Here is a 27,317-nt window from a genome sequence, read left to right as displayed (position 1 = left end):
TTCTCCACGTCACCAACAACAATACAGTCATATATCTTTTAAATATTTTGCAAGTAAGATGACTGAAAAGTGAACATTTACATTTTTGTAGGCAGATGATCAATCATAACATACTATGCCAAATGCTAGTAATCATTTTGCACCAAAAATGGCACCCTGGCCCACTGTGGTCCTGAGAAAGCTCCTTGGAGGAGGCTATGACAGAGCAAGGTTATAAATGAGGGCCTGGGGATTTGGTACTAGATGGTCTCCAGGATAGTTTCAAATTCCAAAATTCTAAGGCTCTAATTAGAGAATTACAATATGTGATGACACCTGAGGGTTATACACTAATATATTAGCATATTTTTCATCTTGCGCAAGTGGCCAAACATCTCAAGAATCAAAGATGCCTGATATGTCTGTTTTCTTTTATAGCAATGGAGGCATTCCTATACTGCTTCATATGATATTTATGACTTAAATAAAAGGTCAGTGATTTCCCCATAAAATCTACTAGGCTTTTCTAGTGTGATTTGTAAAGAAAATCCCACTATGAGTTATTTTTTTGGTAATGTTTGCTTTATCCTTTATCTAGGCAGCTGATTACAGAAGAAAGAATTCCAAACAATACACAATGGATTACATGGTCACTAGAAGGTCATAAATTGGTTAGTGAACCTCCCTTGTTGTCAGAAAAATATTGGCTTAAATCTTTCATAGGCAGAAGCTATTAACCCTGATACAAAGCAGACATCTTAGAAAGCCAATTGATTTACTATAAAATATAGTGTTATTGCCCAAGGCAGTATTTTACTCACTTAACACAGTAAGTATAATTCCCAAAAGTTTCCAAAAATCTCTTAGAGAATTGTTTATTTACTGGGAAAATGCTTATTAAATTCTTAAGTTCTGATTGTCTATTGTGCTTAAGTCACACCTGCTCTCTACTAGTTTGGCGGCATTCAGAGTCACTATAGATTTATTTTTGTGTTCTATGGTGCTAGAAGAATGTCAGAAGCCCAAAAGAACTTAAATAATAGGATGGAATGTTATCTCAGTTGAACTTCACCTCCAAAAACACAGGCTCTCTTCTACTCACCTTCCGGGGGGGGGGGGGGGGGGGGGGGGAAACGCACAAGACTATAATCCCGTCTAAGTGGCCAGTATTCTAGGTCTTTGCATATTCTTTTGCATTCAAATAGTGGTAGTCATAAGCTTATTTTAACATATTAAAGATGTTTTTACAATTATTTGGGATTATAGCCTGTATCCTTGTAATTTAAGAATGGGAGGGAGAGATTATATGGCTCTCCTTGCTCAAATTCACTCCTGTGATAATTATTATCCTTACATAAGACTTTTAAAGTTCAGGATAAAATACATTATAAAATGTTATTATTGATACTAACACAGTTTTCATCTTTTTAGGCCTATGTTTGGAAAAATGACATTTATGTTAAAATTGAACCAAATTTACCAAGTCAGAGGATTACAAGGACTGGGAAAGAAGATGTAATATATAATGGAATAACTGATTGGGTTTATGAAGGTAGAGACTCTAAAGCTTTTTCAAATTAGAAAATGCATAAGGTTTTAAAAATGCCTAAACATTTCTATAAAAAGGTAGACATGTAATGACATTCAAAATAAGTCATATATTTGAAAATATTATCAAATGTCTTTTAGAAGTCACAACACCAGGTATGTCACAGACCAAGAATTTCTTAACAGTGACTAGACTGCTCTGTCCTCATTGTTTCACAATAGTGTACTTGTCTTTGGTTTATTACTACAAAGGAGTTCTCTGTGTAGGGAGCTTCTCTGGCTTTACTGGAGCATAAAACCCTCCAGATTAACATCAGATGTTTCTCTAACAAGACCTACCTAATCCAGAAGTTTCCATGGATAGGCAATTTTTCTACAACATGTAAAAAGATGATAAAATACTATCTGGAGGTTGAAGAGTAAAGCAGAAGAAATGCCTGTTTATAGAGGACTTGTGTTTATTTGAATTTGGACAAATCATGATTTCCTAGTCTTAGTTTACTTTATTATTTATTTATTTATTTATTTTGGTGATCCTGGGGTTTGAACTCAGGGCCTTGAGCTTGCTAGGCAGGCACTGTATCACTTGAGTCACACCCCCAGCTCATGATTTCTTAATTTTTAAAGAAGAAAAAAATAATTAGAAAGAGCTTAGAAAAAAAGATGAGTCAAAAGAAAACTAAAGTAGTATACAAAGGAATATTCTGTCTTTTAGGATAAAGAGTTTTAGAGACTATTAAGAAAACATTTTGAAACTTCCAAAATAATAGAAAAACATTTTCATGTTTACAGTTGGCAAAATAAAAGGTATCTTTATGCTGTTCCAAACCATCCCAAGCCTCATACTTCCCAGAAAGACTCATCCTTATTTCATCCCATTATTTCTTCTTTGTAGTTAAAAAAATAGTTCTACCTCATGATTTAATTTAGATTCTTACGCAGGATAAATCAAATTCAATTAATGGATAACATTATAAAAGCAACTGCAGATAATATTAAAAGGAAGGCAAATTTCCATTGTCCAGAAATAAGTGTTTCATTAAAACTTAAAATCTCTTAAACCCTTAATTTGCTTCTGTGTAAAATGGGCTATGAAGCGGTTCACCTAGCGATCTTTGTGAAGAATAAATTAGATGTGTTTTATAAATTCTAAATGGCTACATAAATGTAACCCAATGATACAGATATGAAACAGTCAAAAGGGGGAATTGGCTGCCGTACAGGTAGTGAGTTCCTATGACTGGAAATGCTAAAAAGGCAGCATAACATGGAAATTGGAAGTATGGACTCAAATCTGACCAATCTTGGTTAATTGATTCTACTAATTATTAGCCATGTGACCCAAGGCAAATTTCTTATCTTCTTTGACTTTGACTCATTTTGTTCATCTATATAATTGGTTATTTTTGAGGACTGACTGACATAAAGTGTCAATTGTTGTCAATATCTGACACATAGCATTCATCAAATGTCAGCCAATCATCAAAATAATTATATATTTTATTATTGTTATTGTTTTTACTGTGGCTACTGCTACTGTTATCGCTGAAAATTCATTTGGAAGCAACTTGTAAAGAGGTCTTAGGCACCAAAAAGTGATTGATACACATAATTTCCTCACCCTAAGATTCCAGTTTCTATGCCTTTGCTTTTACATTTATACTTACATTATCACAAGATATAGATTAAATAGGAGTCTCCACACAGTCTACTTATGTGTTAGTCAGATTTCCAGCACTATAATAAAATACCTAAGATAAACAACTTAAAGGAAGAAAGATTTATTTTACCTCACAGTTTCAGGGATTCCAATACCTAGTGCCTCAGTCACCTTGCTTTGGACCTATAGCAGTTCAGCACATCACAGTAGAAGCACATGGCTGCCCCCAAACGGATGCCAAGAACCAAAGAAAAAAGGAAGGAACTGAAGTCCCACTATCCCCTTCAGGGGCACACCCCCACTGACCTAATTTCCTTCCTCTAGGCACCATCTCTTAAAGTTTCTACTTTGTCCCAATAGCGCCACATACTGGGGACCAAGTGTGAATCTTTGAGGGGTAGTCCAGATCCAAACCATAGCAAGTTGAACCCTCCAATTCCTATTGGTGAGAGATGTTTATAAGAGCCCTTTAAGAGGCAGGGATTGAATGTTCCATGAGTATATCCCATAGTGATCATAGGGGAGGAGCTGCTTTTGTCAGAGATTGAGAATGAGCCCGAAAGTACTGGAAAACAAGACCTTTTTTCTTTTCCCATTTGGTTCCTTCTTTGACCCTCTTCTCTATACATCAGAGAAGGGTGCTAAGCCAAGGGAGTTTTCAGTTTCTAGGCTGGGCAAAGGAGATGTTCTCAGTAGGGGTCTCATGGAGGTTTTGCCATTCTAAACCCATCCTTCCCACACTTTGTTTGTGCCAAGAGTAGTAAACTCTGGGCACCATATTGGTTTGATAGCCAGGAGCTACACACCACCCACCATTACCCTGCAGGCTCAGTACAAACTCAGCCCAGTTGGGAAGAGTATGCTGGCATGTTGACTGTTTGAAAATTAGAAAGGAAGATCAGCCTCCTGTGTGAAATTCACTTTTAGTATGTTTTGAGGCATAAATTTAGAGGATTATAAGATAAAGAAAAAATGTAGAGCTTATATTAAATATTGCATGCTAAAATATTCTAAAATGGTCCAATGGGTTACTCATTTTTATAATCCAGATATATCCTTGAAGATTTTATTTTTATTCATTTGTATTGCTGGGATTTTGGAAGCCCAGCAAATGTGAAGTGGTTCATTAGTTGAACTCTACTGTAATTACTAAAGCTAATGAGGACAATATTTTGAATGCCAATGCCAATTTATCAGCTACTTCTTGTAACAGAACAATTTATGTCTTTTTTCAGAGGAAGTCTTCGGTGCCTACTCCGCTCTGTGGTGGTCTCCAAATAGCACTTTTTTAGCATATGCCCAATTTAACGACACAGGGGTCCCACTTATTGAATATTCTTTCTACTCTGATGAGTCCTTGCAGTACCCGAAGACTGTGTGGATTCCATATCCAAAGGTCTGAGCTCCTATTCAAATAGTGGTTCTGTAATTTCAGGGGAAGAGAATAGTTGCATTTAATCCCTTCCTGCTAATGAAAATATTGTCAGTCTCTCTTCAACAGCTTGCTGTGATTACTCCTGCTGAAGTCAACAGCATCTGGCAATTTTAAAGTATTTTTATTATCCCAGGAAAGAGTGTGATTTAAGGTTTTGTAATTTCTCCAAAAACTTTGAGAAATGACAAGCAGAAAAAGATGGTGAAAATGCTTTTGAAAGAGGTAGGGGGGATGAAAATGTTTGAATGAAGGAAAAGAGAGACTGTAATTGAATCAGAAGCTCATCTCATTTGTAAAAGTTGGAATGTGCCCGAGATGAAGTTGAAAAGCTTGGTTTATATATCAGATTGTATTACTAATTAACGGGACTAGTTTCAGTAATTCTATTATAGATTTGGCACTAATGTAAATTTTGCACATCCTACATTTTTTGATAATAGTGCCACATCTTGTTTTTCAAGATTGTTCTCTGCCATCCGGGATATCTGTTTATTAAAATGGAAGAGCTTTGTTAAGCAACGTGAGCCAGGGAAGTGAGGGGGTTAGAAAGGAGCCAGGAACTCTTCACTAGTACCATAACAATAATGGTCACAGCGTCGTCTACAGGATCTTCTAACAAAGTGTTTTTGCTGTAAGGGATTTTTATTTTTACCAACTCACTTAATTTGCTTTATGAAGAGCTGCCATTTTAGGAAGGGAGAGGAAGTGAAGAGGAAAAAAGATCTGAAACTAAATATGGAGATGTGTTTTCAGTTGAATGTTATTTTTTGATGAGCAAAACTGGCAAAAAAAAAAAGCCCATAAAATGTTCTCACTAAAAATATCATATTATTTCTAACTAATCTGTCAATAGAAAATCTATGTATATATTTTAAAAAAGAATTTACAGGCTTCTGTCATAATATTGACTGTAAAGCTCCAACATGGTGAACCTGAACTTGGAGTGGAAATGATGACTGCCTAATTAGAGCCCATTGGCTGTGGGCTCATGTACTAATTTTCTTGTGGACCATGTCTTTGGCAGAACCCAAGGTGTCCTTCATAGTGACAGTAACCAAAGGCTTTTTGTCCTGTGGAATCACGATATATTTGCAAATGATAGAATTGATTTTAAGAGATTTAACCTCAGCACAAAGTATAGAAATTATGAACCAATAAGCACTCATTATTTAAACAGGAGTGCTCTGGACCTTCAAGTTTTACACATACATGCGTAAACACACACACACACACACAGGCATGCATGCATGCACAAATACATATTCTGCTTCTACCAAATATGAAGTTTGCATTTCCCGAGTCTCCCTTATGTTCATTTTATTTATATTAAATTGCTTGAAAGTGTCCAATTGTAATCTTATACCCATAATGCAGACGTTTTTGTGCAGTTTTAAATACATGTAATGATATTATATTTTGTCAATACCAATTCTGTGATCATTTTTTCTTAGGCAGGAGCTGTGAACCCAACTGTAAAGTTCTTTATTGTAAATATAGACTCTCTCACCACCAATGCAACTTCCATCCAAATCTCTGCTCCTACTTCTGTGTTAACAGGGTAAGATTCTTCCCCTGAATGCTTGGGTTGTGCCAGTTTCACACTGCTTAGGGAGAACATGTCAGATGTGAAAGGTGAAATCAATAGCTGCATCCCATTTTATCACTCAGGCTGAAGTTCCTTCATTCTTTCATTCAGCAACTCTTTCTTGAGCCCCTACTTCACGACCTCAGGCTGGGCACAATTCTAGTGAAAGACAAGTGCAGTGAACAGATCAGCCAGACTCCCAGGTGTCCTGGAGCCTATATCAAATTGGAAGAGACAGACAATAACCAGATAAACAAATAACAGTATAAAATTCCAGGTCATACAAAGAAAACCAAAGCAGGGCAAGTGTGATGGTTCTGGCGAGCAGAGGTAGAGAAGTCACCTGTGATACAATGAACCAGGAGCAGTGATGTGAAGCAAGGGAGCAATCCACGCACAGGGGTGCTAGAGGTGTGGGGGGGGTATTAGCAGAGGAAGTGCAGAGGCCCTGCAGAAGGAATGTTCTTGGGCATTAGAGGAACTACAGGGAGGTGGGAGTGACTGGAGCCGTCTGACAAGAGAAGAGAAGGTAGTGGGGGATAAAGACAACATGGGGCTTTCTAGGCCAGGGTAAGACCTAGAGAAATTCAGAGAAGCTCGGGATTCAATGTGGGAACCCCATGAACATCTTATCCTTCAAGATATTTCTTATTTAAACAATCTTAGAGGTTTGAAATTCTGTCATCAAGTACCTTCAGACTAGTGTTCATTTTCCTTAAAAGAAACTATAGTGGGCACAAATTGATGGCTATCAAAACATTGTTTATTCAGTTCTGTTATTTATGCTTGTTTTAGTGTTTCTAAAAGACAGCTAGCGTACACTGAGCACTCACTATGTTGTAGACACGGCATTATCGCAGGCTTTCTCTTGCTTCACTTTCAAGCAACATACCATCATGTGCTTGCTTCACAGATAGGAAAGGCCCAGGGGTTAGGAAAATGATCAGGTGGGGATCTATAGCAAACCTGTCTCTGTGGCCGGAAAAGTGGGGTTGCTAAGCACTCTGCCTTGAGCCCCTGGGAGAATAACTGGGGCCCTGAGAGGCATGAAGCTCTTATCAGAGAATGGGGAGGCACCCAGTTTCTCTGAGGTTGCACTAACTGCCAGTCTTGCTGTAGGCTGTGCTCTGTGGTTAGTCATTCATTTGCTTAGTCAGAATATCTGTATTAGACTATTTATTCAGGAATGGAATTAATTACCAGTAAATTTTAAAAGCTACCCCCACCCTGAGTTTATTCAAAGTGGAAAACTTTACCCAAAGGTTCTAAAAAATCTACTGTTTGGTCCCATCCAGTCATCTCTTCAAACAGTATTGATTGAGCACCACGATCTATACTCCCAAGTAGGCATGGTGGGAGAGCCTGTCCCCTTCCATCACTTCTTCTCAGGGAGAGGATACAAAACATTCAGATAAATGACTCTAAGAGTGCAGTGACAGAGATGTAAACAACAGGCTGGAAGCATTCCAAGGAGGGCAGATGGGTGTTTCATGGCCCGGGGATCAAAGGCAGCATCCTCCGTCTTGTGCAGCTCGAGCAAGTGGGACTCCAGCAGAGCAGAGGGCACTGAGGTGGAACAGAGTGTGGCAATGCACAGAGCTACCCAGGAAGAGCGTGGCAGTGCCTGATGCAGCCTCTTGGTCTATAACCAATGTCTGTCTGCAGAGAGGATGAGCCTTGAGTGCCTGCTTAGAAAAACATGCCATCTGGAAGGTGCTTTAGACCTCACCAATAGTTTGCGAACTTTTCCTTACAACTTTGAATGCTTTGCTTAAGTGAGATACAATGCAGAGGTACAATTCCAGAAAACAGATGGGAGATTGCTGCTCAGGTTGGACAAGCGTAGGTCTTGTCCCCATATTTTCTCCAGGATTCCCTGAGAGATTAGAGCGGACCTAGACAGGTCTCCAAAACACAGTCAGAACTCCACTGTGAGACACAACAGCCAAAAACATTTGCTTAAATATAACAGCAAGACAATGTGGGAGATGGGAATAGGACACAGGCTTGTGCCTGCTGGGACAAAAACAATTGAATAATCAGATTTAAATGTGTGGAGCACATTTAAATGTGTAGGCTGGGACGGAGTTCACTGTTCTGCCCTTGCTGTCTCATTTATTCTCCATAAACACATTACACATTTTCCCAGCCATTTTACAGATGAAGAGACATAGACATTCCCACTTAGAAATCATTTTCCAAGGCACAGTAGTAAAGTGCTGAGCTCAGAAAGCCTAACCATCTCTAAGGACTTATTTTTGCCCTCTATGAATTAATCATTAATCCTTTGTTCTTTGTAGTTCTTGAAGCCAAACTCATGGTGGGGTTGCCTCATTCACTGTGGATATTTTATGTGTAATGTTGTATTACCAAAGAATCACTTTGGGAAATGCCACAGGAAAGTATTGATTCAGGAACTGAAAATGTAGTTCTGGTCTCTGTTAACTTTGGTAAAGTGGTGACTCTTCTAAAACTAGCTCTAGGTCCCTTCTAGGGAAAGCGTTGTTATACATAGTAAGACACTGCTCGCTAGATTTGGACAAAGGCTCAGCAGGACAAAGGCAATCCTGGCAAGTTAAGCCACTTAGGGAACTTCTCAGCCCTCTTGACTGTGTTGACCTGTGATTCACTCTCTTCCTTCCTCTGCCCATGTGCTCCTCAGTCATTTTCCTGTTGGGCCTTGTCCCTTTGTCACAAATTCCAGCAAGTGAGAGCCTATTGAGGAATAAGGCTGGTTTCTGGTTTTATTAGAAATTAGCAGAAATGAGTAGAAGCACTGCTTCTGTGATAATGAGTGAGAAGAGCACCCAAGCCACTTTTCCAACAACACTGGCCTAAACTTGAACCAAGGCGAGCCTCTCCACTACACTTAATGATTTAGTGTTAATGTTCATTAGGTTAATTAAGCTGCTTATGTGTATTGACAATTCATAATCAGAATTTGATATGAGATCTCAAAATATTTGAGAAAAAATAGCGTATAATGTAAAATTATAGAACTAACCTTTTTTTAGAGCAGTGCTCATATTGCTGACTGAAATAACACTAGGTCTACAGGGCAGGGGCCAATTGTATGTAGTATTTCTGGTACCTTGCAGGATGCCAGGGACATAGCAGGTGTCCAACCTGCTATTAGTTTATTGTAGAACAAACTTACAGGCAAGTGCCTGGATGGATAGGTAAGGTGGGCTTTCTAAGAGACTATATGTATTAGCACAGGAATTTACATGGCTCCAAGGATTGCCTTCAGAATGACCTTGCACAGCAATCCCTTTTTTTATCTCCTCCCAGCCGTCTGCAAATTCTAATTCTGTGGCCCAAACCTAGAGGATTGGAGAGAGTGTGTTCTACTAAGGTGATCCCACCCAACATTTGCTAAATGGCTCCTGAGGCCCATCACACACAGCTTATGTAGTGTCCCACCCCTGTTCTCTCTGGTCCTGAGGGACACAGCAGATAAAGACTTGTTCTTTCTCTTCTGAACAGTGGATAACCCTTGGTCTAAAGCAGGATCATCAAAGCCTGAGATTAAAAAAAAAACAATGTACTGATACTGGCTGCAAACTAATGACACTGGCAAGAAAGGAGGCAAATTAGGGTTTGCATGCTATCAATACTGCAATCCTCAGATCTCATCCACCTCGCCCCTCCCATTCCTTTTCTCAGCGATCTGTCAGCGGCCCTCGGATGGTTGGCATGACTATCAGAGCAGAGGGTGGCATGGAGCCCATGGCCAGCACTGGCAGTACGCCCGCTTCCTTTGGTGATTCACTGAATTAATCACTCCATGGTCTGTAGTGGCTCTCAGTAACATTTTTCCCTCCAATATTCTTTCCAGTTAGTAACACATACCTTACTTTAAGTATCCTTAATGTTCTAGATGAAACACTTACACAAATTAGGGGCATAGATATCACCTGAAAGACTTTCACTCTTTGCAAGGCATCATGCTTAGATAGTCACTTTACGGGGGAGGGGAGATTCCTTGGAGTAGGTTGTTCAAAAGCAAATCTCTTCTAGTGCATTCAATTATGATTTGCATTATAAAATTTAGTTTACACACAACTTTATGGTGAAAAGAAGCAAAAGGGTAAAGATAACTGGCAGTGTTTTTCAAAGGGATGGGTAGAGGTTCTACAGTAGGAGCGAGTAGGAGCAGGAAATCTGTAGCCACCTGCTTCATTTGAATCCTGGGTCCCACACTTTCCAGTTGGGTGAGCATGGGCAAGCTACTTACCCTGTCTGTGCTTTCGTTTTCTCATCTACTGAACATGAACTACAAGGGTTCCTACCTCACAGAGTGGTCGTGAACTTTATGTCAAGCACTTAAAACAGGTCCTGGCAGAGTAGATACCACATGGGTGTGAACTCTTATTACTATATATCCAGAAATGACTCCATCGCTTTTGCATTCAAATCAACCATGTTCTCCCCTTGGATTACAGAGCTCCAGAAATTAGAAGGTAAGCAGTCCAAGCTCTCAGGAAGGCTGGCTGCAGGTGCCAGCCCTATTCCACCCTCCCCCAAACACTGCAGAAGGAATGTCTACTCAGTATTTGTAGCATGTAGCTTGCCAAGCATAGTTGATAATTCTGCTGGCTGGATGTTTCTGGTTTAAAGTGAAGACTTAAACCTTGCAGTGAAAGGTTCACTTGAGCCAGTGGTTTATATCGTCTTCATGACTCTGACATTGCTGACTGGCATGATCCTGGCTTAAGGCTGCAACTGAAAAGAATTAAGTTTATAAGAAAATTCAAAACTGACCGTCTGTCTGCTCCTCTAGTAAACTGCCTTTGACAAGCCCTCCCAGGGTGCAGAGTACACTCTGGGCCATGGACAGAGGACTAAGGTAGTAGAGGATCCAGGTTCATTAACCTTTATCTGGAAGTAGGCAGGAAAGGTAGCTGATACATGTGAGTTTCCTGGCTAACCTCCCAAATTCCATTACTCAGTGTTTTCAAACGGGGAAAAGTTGCTTTATAGTGCTGATTTCTGAACCTGAGGTATAATTTATGGCTCTAGAAGACAAAGCTACTTAGTATCAGTTGACTCATTGATCATAGAAGAGTTCTCTTGCCCCCTTGCTTACCTCCTATACCACCAGAACACTTTTAAAAAGAGGAAGAGTAATTCTAGATCCTGGCTTCCTAATCAATGCCTATGGAACCTTCCAGAATCTTGTGTATGTGAGTAGAGAGCCCTCCCCCCAGGGGAATTTTCATCAAAATATCCAAAGGGTTTTTGACCTAGACAAATAGCACAACTGATGTAGAATCTGGTTTGCCCTACCAGAGCTGAAGCCCAACTCCAACCAGCCATTCATTTTGCATCATCAACAATTTAAGAATGGTTTCCATTTTTAAAAGGTTGGGAAGAAAAGTTAAAATAGAACATATTTAGTGACATGAAAATTATATTTAAAGTTCAGCTTTTCATTGGAACATTATCATTCTCATTTGTTTAAGCATTGTCTCTGACTGCTTCCGAGCAATGAAGGTAGAATATCCGGGACAGAGAAGGTGTGAACCACAGAGATTAAAACACTTACTATCTGGCCCTTCACTGAAAAAGTTTCCCAACCTCTAGTATAGAAAATTAATTTAGAACAATTTCATTTTCTTTCTTACTTTTCGTTCTTCTGTGTTCTTTCTTGAGTGAGGTTTATTTGCATTTCCATCTTCTTATTTGACTTCTCTGCATTGGGTGAACCCAGACAGCTCAATTAGATGAGGCACCCTGTTCCCTCCTGGGCATGTGGAGAAGCTCCACTGTGGCCTGGCACTTGTGATAACTACTGTGAGGCAAGCGATAGTCCTCTAGCAGCAGAAGCTTTCCAAGAAAATATTATGGACAAGTGGACACTTGAACTAAGACCTAAAGAAGTTAGGGCATGACAGTCATTTCAGAATAAGGGTCAGAGTTAAACAAAGAGAGGCTGTCTGGGAAAGTTCTTGGTGTTCATGAGGACAGGGCCACCCAGACTGAGGAGTGCATAAGTTCTTAAATGGCAAGAGGACTGAAACAGAAAAGGGTCCCTGTGTGTGCAAGCATGGTGCTTTGACACTGCATGAAGGGCTTTGCAGGGAGACAGCATGGAAACCCAGGGTCACTGAGGTCATTAGCACACAAAGTGTCCAGACTTAAGAGGGGAAATAGTGAAGCTGCATGGTGTTTAATGTGCTTCATCCTGAGCCATCCTGAGTGCAATAAATGTTTGTTATATGATTCAGTGTCTGTGAGGGGAGTGCAGACAGGAGCTGATCTGAGTTCTGAAAATGAACAGAGCTGTTTAGGCCACAAAAGTCAGGAAAGGAAAGTTGCCTGTTTTGAGGGCTGCATTGCACAAGAATTTAGTGGGCTCCTGTTTTGTGCCAGGCATTCTGCTTGCCCAGAGGGATTCTCTGTGAAGGACCCATAAGGTAGCAGTCAAGCAAGGAGAGCAAAATGGCCAGAGGAGGGGATGGGGGACAGAGCAAGGGGAGCATTTTAGAGAAGTTGGGATGGGGATTATCTCCCTCTTCTGCATAGGGGACCAGAAGGAAAGAGAGCAAATGAAAAAACTCATTTTGAATCTTCTGACAGAAGAGAGCAAAGCTTTGATCAGACACTGGAGAGAAGTGGTTTATGAATAGTCACTCAAATTAAACAGGGAGAGGAACAAAAAAAGTAAAAGGAAATAAACCATCTCAAGCAAGTAATGTTAGGGAGGCTAACAGAAGAGTAAATTATGAATTCCATGCATTTCACCATAAATCAGAAGGTAATTCCAAAACTGTTTAAAAGTATGTGTTAGGGAGGATGCATTGCTAGAACTATCTTGATATAAATTTAGGCTAAAATGCTACAGAGTTCTTTAATTTCTTCACAGGGTTCATGTTTTGACTCTTGAGAAATATTTCTTTAGGATATAATTCTTTGATTTTCAGAGTCTGTGGAGGTGTGATGACTCACACCCTTTTTCTTCATTTGAAAGTGAAGTTGAGAAAAGGGTCAGCTATAGTTTCATCCTAATGGAAGGAATTTTCCAGAGAAATATGTCAAACTACCAGAAACTACCAGAATCTCAGCCAGTGTCCCCATCTTGGGGGGTGACTGCATTACTCCTTCAAAACAATAGAAAGGAAGTGAAAAGCCCCATCCTTGGCTCCCTGGTACAACTAGACACCAAAATGATGACAGTATATACTAAGGCTATGGTTTGAGTCATATATGTTAAGCCTCTGTTGAATGTTGCTACTGTTTTTCTTCTTGGATGTATTTTAAGTTTTGTTCAAAAATAAATTGCTTAAGGAAAAACAACATACAGGACTGGGGACATGACTCAAGTGGTAGAATACCTTCTTAACAAGCATAAAGCCCTGATTTGGAACACCTAGTAATGCAAAAAAACAAAACAATTTGCAAGGAAAAGTAAAATACTATGGCATTAAATGGTACTCTTAACCACTTGAAATTCTGCTTCCCATTAGGATAGTAAAATGTTCATTTGTACCAAAGTCTGGAACAAATTGATTCTTTCTTTCACTCTCTCTCTCTCTCTCTCTCTCTCTCTCTCTCTCCCCTTTCTTCTGCCCCCTCCTTCCTTGCTCCTTTCTTCCTTCCAGGGATCACTACTTGTGTGATGTGACATGGGCCACACAAGAAAGGATTTCTTTGCAGTGGCTCAGGAGGATTCAGAACTACTCTGTCATGGACATCTGTGACTATGATAAGTCCAACCTAACATGGAATTGCTTATTGGTAAGACTGGGATGGGATGCTGTGTTTCTGAAATAACATGTGATTGGAAGGCTCTGTAAGCTCCAGGAGAGTAAAGGCTGGGAATAAGCAAATGAGATTTGAGTTTCTCTTCTCCCTGAAGCCATGTCCAATCCTAAGTCTTTCAGTCAGTCTTGACTGTCAGATAACTTATTATACAACAAGGCTTCTGTTTCACCTTTGCTCACTAATCTCATGGTTTTAGTTATGTATATGGTCACTTAGGAAGGTGGAAAGGACAGCTAGAAACCTGGAAGATAGAATCTGAAGTCAATATTCAAAAATGCAAAGAGGACCAGAGGCTGAAAGCACAGTGAAGGGGGCTTCAACAGGGAAAATGTAGGGGATGGGGAATGACTGACTGAGTGTGTGAAACCAAACAAGTATCAAGAGGCCACAAATCTATTAGCATACTGTGATGATCTTTAAGCAGGAAACGACTTTAAAATGTAAATAATTAACTGCCAACTCCATAGGTGGCAACACTGAAGCAAACTCAGTGTTAATCCAACCTCAAGGGACTGGGCTTTTCCAACCAGGAGACCATGAGGTCCAACCAGGTTGGTAAACCACAAGGAAGTCCCTTGAGGAGCTAGCAGCCTTGGGAGGGTACAGATTAGAAAAAATTTGGCATATGCAAAAGAGATTCTGCTCACCTCCTTTTCCAGCCATGGGGCCTGTCTACACATCTCCTCTCCCTGCTCCCATCATGTCCATTCACAATGCTAATTCTCACCTCTATGTCTTGATTCATTGTTCATTTATTAAATGCCTGGAAAGTTCCAAACTGTGCCAATCTATGTATTAAAAAAATTAGATAATATTCCTGTTCCCAAAATGTTTCGGTTCTGGTAGGGAATCCTATTATGAAAATAAATTAGAAGACCTGTCATTTAGTAAATACTTCCAATCTGCCCAGCCCCATGGAGGATGAAGCTCAGTGCTCTTCAGCAGCTGGCTCAGATCGCAGGACACAGCCAGAACTCCCAACTGCAAAACCCAAGCTCTTGGCTTCCTGCTAATGAAATCATCACAATATTAGGGTATTGTGCCATGAAAGGGTTTAAGCAAGATACAGACATGTAATTCTATTGGGAGCAGGTAGAGTAAGGCAAGGAAATGACATAGGGGAGATAAAGAGTAGTCTGTGGTATATGGGCAGATAAGGGCAAAAGGCAGAGGACAATGCAAAGGCATCCAAAGTGAACAGCTTGGAGTATGCAGGAACTGTGGTGCTTGTGACTAGGGCTGGAGGAGAGGAACAAATGGAAACTAAAGCTAGAGTTATAGGCCCAAATGCCATTTTGCGGAATTTGGATTTCTCTTGTAAGAAATAGGGAGTTGATATAAGGCCTTAAATCGCGGAGTAGCACTGTCTGTTGCCAAATGAGGTCAGCTGGGGGATGAGCAAGGCAGATAGAAACCAGACGGAGAAATGATAAGCAGCATCTCCAATTAGGAGACCATGGCAGCGGACCAAGGGAAACTTGCCTAGAACATGAAGGAAGGTGGTAATGGTGGAGAAAAACAGAGAAGTCAAAGAAAGGGGTTGAAGGAGGTGACTGTGAGAAGAGTAGAAATCTAGAAGGACTCACAGGTCTCTGGCTTGGCTGGACAGGAGAAGGATACAGGAGGAGGAACAGGCTGGCAGGGATGGAGGAGAGAGAAGGAAACTGTCTTCAGTTCTGTACATGTTGAATATAAAATGCCAGGGGAGCTTCCAGGACAGTGTATGGAATGGAGCCAGGACAGAGCTCCTGGTGAGAGAGGTAAACGATCAAATGTAATTACATTAAAAAAAAAGTTAGCACAAATAAAAATATGCGAATAGAGATAGTTTTCGATTATTTTAAGTGCAATTTTATTTATAATACCACAATTTATGGCTAAGGAATAAATTTCATCATCTTACACTTTTCTTTAAAATGCTGTCACTGTATTTTTTCCCTTCTAGGCACAGCAGCACGTTGAAATGAGTACCACAGGCTGGGTTGGAAGAGTAAGTGTTATGAATTATGGGATTTCATGTACTATGGATCAGCTACTCAGAGCTGGTTAATATGTAACTATTCTATATAGACACTATGTTATTTGTCGTTAATAGATATGTTAATTGACCTATTTCTCAAAATACTGGAAATGCTGCCTACAGAGATAGGTTTTTATGAAGCTTCTGTAACATACTTAGTTGGAAAAAGTAAGGGGACAAGTGCAAAACCAAGAACAGAGCAGACAAAACAAAACATATACTCCGGGAAAATTGTAGCTCTCAGCAAGTTAAAAAGCAACCACCACTGAAAAGCAGCCAGGATGCTGAAAGAGCATGTTGACCTCATATTTGAAGTCACATGCTTTGAAGGCAGAAAGCAGTTTCCATCCTAGCTTGGATCAATGCCTAAGGAGATGTAACTACTACTAGCAGAAACCCAGCACCAACCACAATGCTAGCTACACACCTCTCTGTAAAGGAAATCATACTCCTGTGGGTTCACACTTTATTAGGCAATGGGATGCAGAGTTTTGTCCAGGAAAGAACGGTGACCCTCGGAGACTTCTCATGCTGCTCAGTCCTACTGCATCACAGGCACATTGCACAGAATTACCAACCACATTGCTACAAGACAATGGAATGGAGGGTGTAGATGAAGTGGCTTCAGCCGTCATGACACCTTGCATGAAAGATGAAGAATGAATTGCATCTAATATTTATGACTCCTTCTATTAATCCTTCTTTAAGAGGGAAATAAGGCAACACAAAAATGTAACTATCTCACATCTTTTGGGTGATAGGGGTGAGGCCCCAGTCCAGGAAGACTGAGCTCCTTCCAGTTGGGCTTGGAGCTCCAATGGCATTCCATGTCCTTTTCCTTCAGGCATTGATTGGGCAGAGGGGAGAGGTTTGCCAACATAAAGCGGTTTCCTCCATGGCAAGCGACATGCTACACTTCCTCACGACTCTTAGAAAAAAATATGTTTTTTCCTCTCTGTATTTAACCAGACAGATGCCACTTTTCACACATTTCTACTAGGCACAACTCCATCCAGGGGAAACAGGGAAATGTATTAAAAAGATAAGGCTGCGAACACAGGTCTAGAGAGGGGAATGTGTTTCAGAGCTCTGTAATGAGAACACCAAGTGTACTGCACGCCTCAGCTTGCTCCATAAATGAATTCACTTTGAATCACTAAATAGAAGAGGCAAGCATTTTTCTTCCCCAAATGGGAGCTGATGAGAGAGGAAACATCAAGGGCGAAGTGAACCAACAATTTCAAAAGACCATCTCCTACCTGTTCTCCAACATAGCTAGGAAGTAGAAATTGGAAAGCAACATCATTCTTTCAGGCTGGGATAGACACTCTTTTATTCAACTACATTATATTCTGCATACTATCTTTTATTGAACTGTAAAAAAAGGTGAAATTTTTCTTCTTTATTTTTATGCAAACTTTTTTGTAAATTGTTGATCATCTTTAGCAAAATGAAAAGGCTCATGATAAAAATAACTATATGGATGCTTCTATATGAAATATACAACAGACATTCCTTATGGTATCAAGTCCAGAAATGGTTAAAGACTAAGCCTGAATTTCAAAAAAGAAATATATATAAATACAAGAATGAATACTTCCCCCAAACTATAAACCACCTCCAACCTGAAACAGCCATGTAGTAATATATCTGCTTCAAGAAAGCACATTTGTGACACTGAGGAAATTTACTTCTTGAAACAAAGGCACACTTCTGGCACACTTATAGCCAGAAGCCATCATTATCCTCCACGATGAAAGGAGGCCTCAAGATAACAGTATCCATTTCTATTTATTGGGTATCCCCTGCAAGAGTCTATATGTGTTTCTCTCATTTACTCCAAAAATTTACCTATGAGTTTGTTCCTTTTTTTGGTCCACATTTGTTAGTAGGAGGATTTTCTTTGTGAGACCCTCTAGTTTCATTTGGCAAGTAAATAAAGCATAGGTTTTTGAGCACAGGTGTTGGGGAGGTCTTTCTACAACTAAAGTTGGTACGAGATAAGACGAGTGCTTTGACATTTCTTTGTTCTCTGTTATTTTCTAGTTTAGACCTGCAGAACCTCATTTTACCTCTGATGGTAATAGCTTCTATAAGATCATCAGCAATGAAGAGGGTTATAAACATATTTGCCATTTCCAAAAAGATTATAATGTAAGTATTCTTACATAATTGATTCCAGGTTGACCTCCTTAAAAAAAAAAAACTTACTTGAAATGGAAGTCATTCAGTAAAGTCAAACAATGTGTACAAATAGACCAATTCAATTCTTCAGTTATATATGGATTAAAGTGGAAGGGATGTGGACACCCTGTAAGAAATCTCAAGGTTATTGGAATTCCTGATGTAAATGACTTGATACATCTACTTAACATTGATTAGACAGTCTAATAAATCTCTTACTTAAAAGGCCAACCAGGACTGCACATTTATTACAAAAGGAGCCTGGGAAGTCATTGGGATAGAAGCTGTGACCAGCAATTATCTGTAAGTATTCTAACAACCGGTGGAATATAAACCCATGCATCATAGTCATGTCCTCTTTGCAGAGAAGTAGAGAAAAATCTTCGACAAATAAAGAGTAGTCTATTTGGAATGTGTTCAATCCTTTTTTTCTTTTTAACATACGGAAGCCTTAATGATTTTCACATATGCCGAGCAGATTTGATATGATGCCACCACGCAGCTCTACCTCTTGCTCTTACCTGCTTTACATTACCGAGCTGCAGCCTCTTTTACTAGAACATCCTGGAAAACTGAGTGAACACTCGGGGCATTCTGTTAACTTTTGGCTGGGGCTGAGTGTTTGGAAGGCTGGGAAAGACAATTTTATCTGTCCCGTGCCTCAGCCTTTCTCTTTGGAAAATGGAAAGCTCAGCTGAAGCCTGTCCACTGCTGTACCAGAATTGGTAGAAAAGGGAACATTATTTTTTGTTAGAATCCCAGGAAATTTTATGGTTCTTTTTTTGGCCTCGTTACAAGAAAATTTTGCCACTGCCCAAAGTAGTTTTTGAAGACGCTTTTCAGAAGTAGCTCTTGCACTCTCTTGGAAGATGGGCTCCTGTCATCTAGTGGCTTGTGCTATAAATTAGAAAATCTGGAAAACAGGATTGATACATGGGTGCTAATTTCAGGCTAGTTTCCAGTCATATTTTTCTTATAAAAGTCTTCTTTTGAGTTTACTTGTCACTTTAATTAATGAAGAAATTCCTGGTTTCATATATTTTAGTCTGTTAAGATAAAGAAGTTCCAGTTCTGTGTAGAGAGATGATGAAGGGAAATGGCTTCTGGGGTGACTAGGAGGGGCACTGAAGCAAGGGCGGAAGGACAGACACCCACACGCCTGTACTTGTGTGCACACTCATGCCTGGAGTTTGAGTTCAGGGAATGCAGCTGAGATTCAAAAAAAAAAATACCCACACACAATTAATATATATTTTATTTGTTTTCTTCCCAGATACTACATTAGTAATGAATACAAAGAAATGCCAGGAGGAAGAAATCTTTATAAGTAAGAGCTCTATCAAGTTGTTGACTTTAGTCTTTTCAGCTGATGAACAAATTCTAGACTCTTTTTTTTAATGTCAAACACTTTTATTCCTTCACAAATGAGTCTACATGTCACAAAAGAGACTGACTTTGTTAGATGTTTTGTGGCATTTCCAAACAATGGACGGTTGATGGTACTATGAATTTATGTACTTATCTCACAATTTTAAAAGTCTTGAGGATTGCTTTGGCATTCTGATATTTGAAAACCAGAACATGGCATTATTCAATTTCTTCCTTTCATCAAGTACTTAATTTCCACTGTCCGTTTTACAGAATCCAACTTAATGATCACACAAAAGTGACATGCATTAGTTGTGACTTGAATCCGGAAAGGTGTCAGTACTATTCTGTGTCATTTAGTAAACAGGCGAAGTATTATCAGCTGAGATGCTCAGGTAAGTTTGCTCTGACTGAGGGAGGATGCTGGCAGTATGACTCCTTTGTACTCCTTTGTTCCTTGGAAGGAGCTTCCTCCATTCTCTCAGCTAGTATGCTTGACCTCTCCTCCACTCACCTCTCTGGACAATCACCCACCTGGGCCTGGCTTACTGTGCCTGATGCTTCCCTTCTGGTACCCATTCTTTCTTTTCTGCTCAGCTCTCTCCTTTTGAACCTGAGCTCTTGAAATCATTCAGTCCCTTTCTGTCCACTCATATTTAAGTGGTAAGTACAAATACCTTTTCTTCCCCTCAGAAGACTTCATTCTTGTATATTCACATATGATGGATTTTAAATGATTAGTTTATGCATGCACCCCTTAAATTAAATGAGAAACTGTGAGTGGCACCTGTCACCCAATATGCTTTCTGCTCTATCTTCTGTTGCTACTGCTATCATTATTAAAAACGAAGAAACCTGAACAAGAAGAGGCACAGTTGGTAATGCAGGCCACACAGTGAGTATAACGGAATTCAAACATAGGCCTCTGCCTCCTGCATCCTCCCTTCTAAACACTGGATCGGGTTTTCCCTCAAAATGAGAGGAGGAATCTGGATACTCTGAAAACAATTGTCAGTGGTGAAAAAGAGGGCTGCAAACTGGTTATGTGACTCCTTCCTCACTATTCTTTTTTATTTTTACATCTCTCATTATAGTTCTTTACAATGGCTGTTTTTTGTTACATTTTTGGGAATGTGCTTTTTATTAGGCACTGTGCTGAAAGCTTGATATTCAGGATTTTGTTAAACCCTTCAGAAAGCTCCATAAAGTACAAATTATTATCCTCATTTTATATGCTTGGAAATTGAGGCATAGATGTGTTATCAAAAGTCACCCAGCAAGTCAGCCAGGATCCAAACCCATATCTTCCATGAAAATCTTGTGGTTTCAATCTGATATAAAGATTATCATCCAAACACATCAAAATTAAATAGCTCACAAAATAGCTTTCCTATACATTACCTTCCACTCACAACCACCACAGTTGGGATAAATAGTGAAGATAAGGGCTTGTGAGAAAAACACTTCCTCATGCCAGGAAGGAATCGCTTATCCAAGTCAGGCACTACAGATGTGCCTCCTGGCTCCAGGACTCCTTGCAGTGGGGATGTCCCTGGGGAGAACCAATCTCCCCTCAGGTGAAGCTGGCTCCAGAGCTCTGCCCACCAAGGAGTGCAGGGCCTGAGAGGTAGTGTGGTCAGCGTGGGATGGCCGATAAAGCTTGGGGAACTACTTACTTCAGCTTGCTGATGGGGAAATTGAGCAGAGAGATGATGAAGTGCCCAGGATGCATAGCAGAGCAGAGGTTCATTCCCCACACCATTCTGTAAGCCCCATGCCTTTCCAGTAATACTTCTTGCACTCGATTGCACTTATTTTAAGGGAAAAGAAGAAGCACAGCTCGCATTTATTAAGCTGCTTATCCACTGTGATACTTATCACAGGTTCTATCAATGTTATATAAATGATATTTTTGAAAAGTTATTTACCCTGTATTCATCTAAAACATATTTTTCCCTGATTATGTTAACAGGTCCTGGTCTGCCCCTCTATACGCTCCACAGCAGCACAAATGATAAAGGTATCTGCTCATATTTGCTTTTAGGCAAGTGTGTGTGAACAGGACCATAATGTACTTAGCATTCTGTAATTTTCCTTGGTCACCTAACGATGATTTGAACACAAGGTTTATAACCTGAAGTACATTCAGTTCATCTGATCAGTGCATTTCATGCTTGCTCATTATTGTATTGTGTAACCTAAATTCTTGTAATGAATTATTGCTGTTTCGTGTATTTGTTTAGAACTAAGAGCCTTGGAAGACAATTCAGCTTTGGATGAAATGCTGCAGGATGTCCAAATGCCTTCAAAAAAACTGGACTTCATTATTTTGAATGAAACAAGTAAGTTAAATTTCTTTCAGAATAGGACTTTGCATGGAAACATCAATAAAATAGAACTAATGTAATGATTTGGTCTGAAAATATTCATTTTATATTACATAAATATAACTTGAAAGGCTATTTTTCCATGAAATGTTCTGCATAAGAACTACTAATTTTGCATTCTTTTGTCTTAAAATATAATACCATTCTATGTAAAGTTTATTCTGTCAAAAGGAAAAGTATTTGAAGAAAATGTACTTCTGATCAGTCAGTTCTTCCAGTTAGTCATTCTGTTCTACTAGTATTAATTATTAAAAAATACTATCATTAAGTTAAATTATACCTAATATATTTTGCCTTTAAAGCACAGAGATGGAAAATATCTGATATGATTATGTTAAAAACCTGGGATTGTTTACTAAATACTGATGCTTCAGTCTCAAAAGAGAAATCTTTAATTTTTCCTTCCCTCCTTCTCTCTCCTAGTTAGTCCAGAACCAGGCTTGGTAGACTAATCATGGATCGTATTCAGGGACCATTAAGAGCAATAGGTTTCTTTGAGAAAAAAAGCTATTAGTTTAGTTTTTATTTTTTTTTTTTTTTCACTAAGGGCTAACAACTTATAGGGAAGGGAGAAATCCAGCTGGATTGATTTAGTTTAGGTATTTTGTTTTTTTAATTTAGGATAACTAGAAAATATTCATCTCATCTCATTTTAACTCATAGGACAGGCCCCAGAAAGTGTATCTCTGAGGAGTAACTCAGGGGAGTGCTACTCAAACTGAATGTGCATATGGCTCACTGGGACTTTGTTAATATATACATTCTGACCCAGAAGGTCAGGACTGATACAGGATCCAACACTGCTAATAAACTAAGAGCTGAGACAGTGACCCTGGTCCTGAGCCAGGCTTAAATGTCAGGAACTAACATTAGCAGCCTGATACAAAAGACATTGAATACTGAAATGTGACATGATAATTCAGTTGATACCAGTAGGAACTTTGAAGATCTTTGCGTCAGGGAAACTACATGTTTATAGGGAATACTTGATAGAGATTGTAAGATGGTGCTGTCAGAGCAAGAGAAAGGGTTCCCACTGGGAGATTGTTATAACCATTCACACTACAGGGCAGGAGGACTGAAAGCTGGGTCCAGAGAAAGGAGCAAGGAAGGTGGGATTTGCAGACTAGAACAACCACCCCCAAAGAGTGACTGTACATTTGCAAAAAATGTGGGGGAGAGAAAATCCCTTTTAATCCATTAGTGCTGATTCTGACAAAGAAAGGTCAAATGGTGACCTCAAAATTCATTAAAAATATAATGGTCAACTGATCATATGATATTTTATTGAAATTGTAATAGAGACTTACAAGCACATTTAATCAGAAGGCATAAAATATTCAACAAAACACGAACTGAAAATAAATCTGTCTATATAAAGATTTTACTACTAAATCTTTTATTCTACTTAACCAAAATAATTATAAGATCAACTAAAAACAAAAAGGGAAGTAAATGTAAGAAATGACTGTGGAGACACGGATTTTTTTTTTTTTACCTATAGTTTAAGTGTTTTGAAGCTAGGAATAATCTTATGTAAATATGAGAAAACACATTTTTTAGATTTATTAGTCTTACTCATCTTTAATTTGAAAAAGAAATTAATTCATTATTTAGGAACAAATTTATTAAACTGGTGTTAAACCAAGTGCAAAAACAAATTTGCAGAAGGTCATATGAACATATCTAACAATTGGCTCTATAGAAGCCTGACTTCATTCTGTGAAACCCAGAGCTGAAAATGAAAAACCAACTTTGTGGTCAGGGATGGAAAAATAGGAATTATAACAATGTTATTAAATCAGAATTTTAGAATAGAGTTGGGGCCAACTACAAATTCTAAACAGTTTCAAGGAAATTCAAGTAGAGGAAAACATTTTGGAGGAAAACTTAGAACATACGCCATAAACAAATTTTTTAGATAAGTAGATCAGATGCCAAAGAACAGAATTATAAAAACAAAACATTAGAAATCCTAAGATGCACATTTATTTTAGAAGGCACCAATGTATTTAATATATCACAAAAGTTTGTTGTATTTATTTATTTTTTCTTTTATTCATATGTGCATTACAATGTTTGGGTCATTTCTCCCCCCTTCTCCTGCCCCCTCCCTTACCCCCCTGTCTCCTTCCTCTCCTCCCCCTACCCCCTCGCTACCAGGCAGAAACTATTTTGCCCTTATCTCTAATTTTGTTGAAGAAAGAGTATAAGCAATAATAGGAAGGAACAAGGGTTTTTGCTAGTTGAGATAAGGATAGCTATATAGGGAGTTGACTCACATTACTTTCCTGTACATGTGTGTTACCTTCTAAGTTAATTCTTCTCAAACTAACTTTTTCTCTAGTTCCTGGTCCCTTCTCCTATTGGCCTCTGTCACCTTAAAGTATCTGCATTAGTTTCTCTGCATTGAGGGCAACAAATGCTATCTAGTTTTTTAGGTGTCTTACCTATCCTCACCCCTCCCTTGTGTGCTCTCATTTTTATCGTGTGATCAAAGTGCAATCCCCTTGTTGTGTTTGCCCTTGATCTAATGTCTGCATATGAGTGAGAACATACAATTTTTGGTCTTTTGGGCCAGGCTAATCTCACTCAGAATGATGTACTGCTGGTGGGAATGCAAACTAGTACAACCACTCTGGAAAATAATTTGGAGGCTTCTTAAAAATCTAAATATAGATCTACCATTTGATCCAGCAATATCACTCTTGGAGATATACTCAGTTTTAATATTAAGTAGTATTGTAACCTGACAGAGTATTTTTGTGTTTTAAAATCATGCTGAATTCAAGCAATTCATTTCTTCTTCTGTTCCAATTTAACAAATTGCTAGACTCTAAGCATGACATCACTTACAGAAGTAAGGAACGAAAGCTAATAATTGTTCTTAACTCCCACTAATGAATCTTTCTGTTCTTTTAGAATTTTGGTATCAGATGATCTTGCCTTCCCACTTTGATAAATCCAAGAAATATCCTCTACTGTTAGAAGTGTAAGTATTCAAGAGGGGAGGAAATTTAGCAGTTAAGCATTAAAAGTCTCATACATATATATATGCCACATATAGATTACTGGGGGAAAAAAAGCCAAAAGCATCCTCTCTCTCTTTCTGAATCACTGATTACTAGTTCTTTCCATTTTGCATTCACAAACCCCAACCTTTCTTACACTGTTGGTGGGAATGTAGACTAGTACAACCACTCTGGAAAAAAATTTGGAGGCTACTTAAAAAGCTAGACATCGATCTACCATTTGATCCAGCAATACCACTCTTGGGGATATACCCAAAAGACTGTTACTCCAGAGGCACCTGCACATCCATGTTTATTGCGGCACTATTCACAATAGCCAAGTTATGGAAACAGCCAAGATGCCCCAGCACTGACGAATGGATTAAGAAAATGTGGTATCTATACACAATGGAATTTTATGCAGCCATGAAGAAGAACGAAATGTTATCATTCGCTGGTAAATGGATGGAATTGGAGAACATCATTCTGAGTGAGGTTAGCCTGGCCCAAAAGACCAAAAATTGTATGTTCTCCCTCATATGTGGACATTAGATCAAGGGCAAACACAACAAGGGGATTGGACTATGAGCACATGATAAAAGCGAGAGCACACAAGGGAGGGGTGAGGATAGGTAAGACACCTAAAAAACTAGCTAGCATCTGTTGCCCTTAATGCAGAGAAACTAAAGCAGATACCTTAAAGCAACTGAGGCCAATAGGAAAAGGGGACCAGGAACTAGAGAAAAGGTTAGATCAAAAAGAATTAACCTAGAAGGTAACACACATGCACAGGAAATCAATGTGAGTCAATGCCCTGTATAGCTATCCTTATCTCAACCAGCAAAAACTCTTGTTCCTTCCTATTATTGCTTATACTCTCTCTACAACAAAATTAGAAATAAGGGCAAAATAGTTTCTGCTGGGTATTGAGGGGGGGGAGAGGGAGGGGGTGGAGTGGGTGGTAAGGGAGGGGGTGGGGGCAGGGGGGAGAAATGAACCAAGCCTTGTATGCACATATGAATAATAAAAGAAAAATGAAAAAAAAAAAAAAAAAAACCCCAACCTATGTTATCTTATAGACAACATCCTAATAGACAAGCTAGACACTCTTCTTCTGTCATAATCATATGGTTTTCCTTTTGTTTTGTGCTTCCAATATCCAAGGGAATTCCCCAATCATTCTCAAGTCTCCATTTTCATTCTTATCTCTTGGACACTTCAACAAATAAGAGATGGGCACTAACAGTTGTCACATCCCCTTACCCCTAACTTTCCCAAACAGCTCCCATTTGTTGCCTTTGACTCATTAGGGCCTCAAATTTCTCTTCCACTTCTTACAGTATTACTGCCTGGTATTTTCCAATTCCCCTTTTAGTAAAGAGGAGACATGATATAGGAGCATGTTCATTATAATGCAAACTTCTTCAAGTCTGAGTGAAAGTTCTAAAATCACAAGTTTCTGAAGAGTAAATGTGAACTCAAGAATTCTGAATATGACAGCCTTATAAAATATCTTTTATTAGTTAGTAAAAATACAGTTGACATCATCCTTCTAAAATTGTCCTGGTCTCACCCATAATTCCACACTCTTCCTGTCATAGCATATATCATTTTCTTTATGAAAAAACAAAAGAAAGCAAAGCAACAAATAGGATGGGTGTCTGCCATAAGTAAGGTGCTTAATTTGCCTTACTTTATTCACACAAAAGATTCATGTGGTGAGTTCTATTGGCCAATCATATGGAGGAGAAACTGAAACTCAGGAACATAATTTTTCTGTTTTTACTAGAAAAAAGGCACAGATATTAATATCAGACATAGTTTTGTTCCACCATACTCACAGTTCCATAAAAACAAAACATAAAGAAAGGGATAAGTATTTTAAACTTCCAGATATATCGATTTTTGTTAAGCCTAATTTTTACTTAATGAAGTCAAACTCATTAATGACACTAATTTGTTTTAGACTTTTTCTCCAATACTAAAAAAGCATCTGACAGAAAATAGTGATCTTTTTATCTTCTTTGACTCCCTTGTAAGTAATTAAGGAGGGTTAAAAAGAAAGGTAAATTCAGTGCCCATTTCTGTTCAGTTATTTTCCTCTACCTCTGTTTTGAGGTTCAGGTCTTTGCTTTCAACTTTTAAAAATAGGCTTGCTTAACTTTGGAGGTAGGTAACTTAATTTATACCTAACATTAAGATGAGCTCTTAATCTACCAAGTTTAATATCATTGACAGGGCTAAGACATTTCACATGTTATGAAAATTTTTCACTGTCTAAGATTACATGAGTACATTCCCCTGTTTAAGTTTAAAATGGTACAACATTTAGTTTAAAATTAAAATAATACGATATTTTGTTTAAATAAAAAT

At 38.8% G+C, this 27,317-nt stretch overlaps 1 protein-coding gene across 1 annotated transcript in view; it reads left to right on the top strand.

Moving 5' to 3' along the window:
• Positions 1 to 27,317, top strand: part of Dpp4 (dipeptidyl peptidase 4) — an 80,099-nt gene that overhangs the window by 30,929 nt on the left and 21,853 nt on the right. Inside the window, exons 6-19 of the mRNA XM_074070955.1 lie at positions 418 to 470; positions 578 to 650; positions 1,411 to 1,531; positions 4,423 to 4,583; positions 6,074 to 6,180; positions 13,812 to 13,947; positions 15,920 to 15,964; positions 18,041 to 18,148; positions 18,405 to 18,481; positions 19,452 to 19,505; positions 19,820 to 19,941; positions 21,519 to 21,566; positions 21,790 to 21,888; positions 24,856 to 24,925. Coding sequence (XP_073927056.1) covers positions 418 to 470; positions 578 to 650; positions 1,411 to 1,531; positions 4,423 to 4,583; positions 6,074 to 6,180; positions 13,812 to 13,947; positions 15,920 to 15,964; positions 18,041 to 18,148; positions 18,405 to 18,481; positions 19,452 to 19,505; positions 19,820 to 19,941; positions 21,519 to 21,566; positions 21,790 to 21,888; positions 24,856 to 24,925 — 1,274 coding nt within the window. The remainder of the gene's footprint in view (positions 1 to 417; positions 471 to 577; positions 651 to 1,410; positions 1,532 to 4,422; positions 4,584 to 6,073; positions 6,181 to 13,811; positions 13,948 to 15,919; positions 15,965 to 18,040; positions 18,149 to 18,404; positions 18,482 to 19,451; positions 19,506 to 19,819; positions 19,942 to 21,518; positions 21,567 to 21,789; positions 21,889 to 24,855; positions 24,926 to 27,317) is intronic.

Source organism: Castor canadensis, chromosome 4 (genome assembly GCF_047511655.1).
Source record: "Castor canadensis chromosome 4, mCasCan1.hap1v2, whole genome shotgun sequence".
Taxonomy (NCBI): domain Eukaryota; kingdom Metazoa; phylum Chordata; class Mammalia; order Rodentia; family Castoridae; genus Castor; species Castor canadensis.
Note: the sequence above shows the minus strand (reverse complement) of the source record. Positions and strands in the feature narration are given on the sequence as shown.